At 41.9% G+C, this 3,631-nt stretch overlaps 1 protein-coding gene across 1 annotated transcript; it reads right to left on the bottom strand.

Annotated features, from left to right (window-relative positions):
• Nucleotides 1-376: 376 nt before the first annotated feature.
• Ccdc89 (coiled-coil domain containing 89) lies at nt 377-2,715 on the bottom strand. The gene has a single exon (XM_021222107.1). The coding sequence runs from the start codon at nt 2,455-2,457 to the stop codon at nt 1,348-1,350; it is 1,110 nt and encodes a 369-aa protein (XP_021077766.1). The 5' UTR covers nt 2,458-2,715; the 3' UTR covers nt 377-1,347.
• Between the last annotated feature and the right edge of the window lie 916 nt (nt 2,716-3,631).

Raw genomic sequence — 3,631 nt, 5'->3', positions numbered from 1 at the left:
ATACATGCAGGCAAAGCACCCACACACAAAAAGTCTAAAGACAAATCATTAAAGAAAAATACTTGTTATACAACAATCACATTCTCTATGCTTCCTTCTTCATTTATATCATGACATTGTCTATGAAATAAGTTCAAGGGCAACCTGGGCTGTGTACGTTTCTCTCTCTCACACAAAACAAACAAACAACTAACAACAACAGGCAAAGAAAGCCCCCAAGTAATAGGTTTTTTTTTAAGTAAATCGAACTTGCTATGTAACTTTTGATGTTCCTGGCACCAAATGAATGAGAAAATTGCTATGCTATAATCTTATAGGTATTCATAATTGCATATAACAATGACTAAATATGGGAGAAATAAAAAAATAAATTATATTCTGGAAATTAACTTGATAACTTTACTTCCTTAGGAACTTTACATTAATCTACATTTAACTATGTTAAAGAGCTACTTTTACAAAACTGAATCATTCCTGCAAAGAGTGCCAGAAGTATACATTCAGCTTGGACTTTTAAAACACGAAATTACACAATGTATTGACAGAAACAGAAAACAATATATGAGCTGCTACCAAAACCCTATCCAACCTGCTATGACTAGTTGCCTTAAATTGAGGTATTTTTGCCTACTAGCATATTGTAAAATAGAAAAGGAAACATCGAAAGTCTCAGTAGAGAATGTCTAAATCCTCTCTGTTATTAAGGAGAAAACCAAGAAAGTGGAAGTAAGATAAACTTGCAGGAAATATTAGAATTGGTTGACATAACGAACTTGAATCTTAATGCTCAATAGAATGTATCAGAGCGAGCTTTTACACTTTGGCACACAACTGAAAGATCATACATTTGCTTTGCCAAGCTAATACAAAATCAGATCCAATCAGAGCCTTTTTGCTGAGAAGTTTTTGTACCACCATGCTGACTTCTGTTTGTTGATACGCCCACCTACAGTGTTGTAAGCCTATTGTTCTGCAGTGGCTAATGGGGCTGTGTCTTCCCTTTTTGTTCATGATAGCATGTTTATTTTAGGATCCATTAAATCATACATCTTTTCGCGATATCTATAGGAAGATGTCTGAGGCTGAGAATGAGTGAGTTATAAAGTAGAAGATATGGATAATCTTAAATCTTTGAGGCATAGTGGGAACTCTGCTTAATCTTAAATGTGTTCTAGTGGGTGTAACTGAAAATTATCATTAACTCTGCAACAGTAACAACAACAACGTCATAATAAAGTAGTTTTTGTACTTAAAAGTATAGTAAATGAATTATCTTTGCTTTTGCCATAAATCTAAGGCACATAGACTTGAAGTATTAACTGGAGACCGCAGGAAGCACAATTTCTCTTATGGAAAGAGATGGCGGAGTTTGGCATTAAGTTCTCTCTCTTTGCTTAAAAGATCCAGGCTGTGCTTTTTGAAGGCTTCTGATTGAAGACGCAGCTCATCGTAAGCTTTCTGGATCCCATCTACCCTGCGCTGAAGCTCGCGAACTCTCAGGTTGCTATCAACGGCCACTGCCTCTTGCTCAAAGCGTTCCAGCGCATGCTTCTTGGCCATGGCTGCTGTCTCCAACTTCTCCTCAAGCTGGCGGATCTCAGCCTGTTTGCTCTGAAGCACCTTGCCTCTCTCCATGGACAGCTGCAGCAGCTCCTCTTTCTCACGCAGGACAGTCTGCAGCCTGGCCTGCAGCTCCTGGTTCAGGTTGAGATTAGCTTCTTGATCCTTTCCCATCTGTTCCATGGCCTGCTGGTGCTGCTGTTTGATGCTCTGCAGCTGGCTGCGCAGCTCCTTGGTCTCCTTGGCATGGTCACAAGCTTGCTGGTTCTGCAGGCCCAGCAGCTCCTCTTCTCGGGCCTGAGCCTGGCTGGCTTCGTGAGCGCATCTCTGTTTCGAGACCTCCAGTTCCTGCACCAGGGCCTTGTTGAGTGTAGTGAGCTCCAGTACCTTGGCCTCCTGGTCTTTCAGAGCCTGGCTGAAGAGGCTGTTGTTCTCCTGCCTCAGCCTCTCATTCTCCTCCTTCAGCTTTTCGTTTTCATTCTTGTGCTCGTCCTTTAAGCGAATCATCTGCTCATGGTTGGATGCCAGGATCATAAAGTGATTCTCCAGCTTTTGGACGTGCTTACTCTGGGCCTTCAACGTCTCCATCTCCTGCATCCTCTTCTCCTCCAGCTCTGAGTTGAGCAGTTCTAGGATCTGGCAGCGTTCCAGGGCCTCGTCGGATCTGCGTTTCAGGATGCAGATGAGCTGGGATTGCTCTTGGATGCGGGAGCGGAGCATTGCCTTCTCGCCCTTCTCCTCCTCGGACAGTCCCCTAAGGTTGGCCAAAGCTTCTCTCAGACCATCCATTTCCTTAAACCCCAGTTCCTCATCCTGGTTTTGCAGGTTTTCGTTTTGTTTTCCTAGGATCTCGTCGGGGGGTGGGGTATCCATTCTAAGTGCCTTCTCCTGAGGCATAGACGCTCTGCGGGAAAACTGACTTCGGTCTTTCCCCCTTCTGATTTCAAAGGGGCGTTGCTATGGACGCTTGGCACTCTCCAGCAGTTGGTTTTTCCAGTAAGGAGTCCTGTAATTGGTGGACAGACCTGCAGAATGCAGTGAGGTAATAGGGGGAGTCCAGGGCCAATCTGGTCAGGCTATGCCTGCTGTTTGAACCAATCACAGTTCTTAGTTCACTGCCACTGTCCCGCCTGTGCCGCATAAGCCATCCACAAAGCCAGCTTCCTATTCACTAAAGGGGACAAATCCTGATTTCTCATAAGAGTAAACCAAGTAAGCTTACAGAGACTTACTCTCCTCTTTGTTCTGAAAAGAAACTGCTGTCTATAAACACATAGTTACCATGGGTGCACACAAAGGAGAGGCTGGACCCAAGTCTTAGCTCAGCTGCTATAAATGAAATTTGTTTCCCTTAACTCTGATCTTATCTCTGGGAGTGGACACCTTTAGTTAGAAACTCAACCCTCCTGTTTATCTATTGGGAAAATAAATTGACAGACAGAAACACAATGAACAATACAGATGCAATCAAATCAGAAACAAAACAAAACAAAATGCAAACAGAACAAAACAACAACAAAGCCGGATGATTACTCTTGTGCCTTGCACACTGGAAAGGTGGAGATACAAGTCTGTTCAACAAGATGCCAAGGGTGAGAGTCGAATATGTATAAAAGTGTCAGATAGGATTGACATATTAATACAAAGCTTTAAGGCATTAATAGAGCATCATGTTGAAAGAGAAATAAATAAATACATTTTAAAAACGAGACAAACAGCTGAGCAATGAATCTCAAGAATGAGCCAACAAATGCAAGCAAAAACTAGATGGTATTTCATCCACCAAAGCCAGTAAAAATAAATAATAAAATTCTCATTAGTTATGATTTCCAGGACTTGTAAGGGGATGATGAAAGAAGCCCTTTATATTCTGGATGAAAGTCAGTTAAGAGTGTCTATGCTAACTAAAAGTGCTTTAACTGTATTGGGAGCCAGTAATTGCCCTTGTGGGGAGCTGTTTGCTTGAAATAATCTGAAGAAGAAGAAGAAGAAGAAGAAGAAGAAGAAGAAGAAGAAGAAGAAGAAGAAGAAGAAGAAGAAGAAGAAGAAGAAGAAGAAGAAGAAGAAGGAA

This window comes from Mus pahari, chromosome 1 (genome assembly GCF_900095145.1).
Source record: "Mus pahari chromosome 1, PAHARI_EIJ_v1.1, whole genome shotgun sequence".
In the NCBI taxonomy this organism is placed as follows: Eukaryota; Metazoa; Chordata; class Mammalia; order Rodentia; family Muridae; genus Mus; species Mus pahari.
Note: the sequence above shows the minus strand (reverse complement) of the source record. Positions and strands in the feature narration are given on the sequence as shown.

What these genes read in the sequence shown, in the direction of transcription:
- Ccdc89 (XM_021222107.1), bottom strand. Translation starts at nt 2,457, where the DNA reads ATGCCTCAGGAGAAGGCACTTAGAATGGATACCCCACCCCCCGACGAG.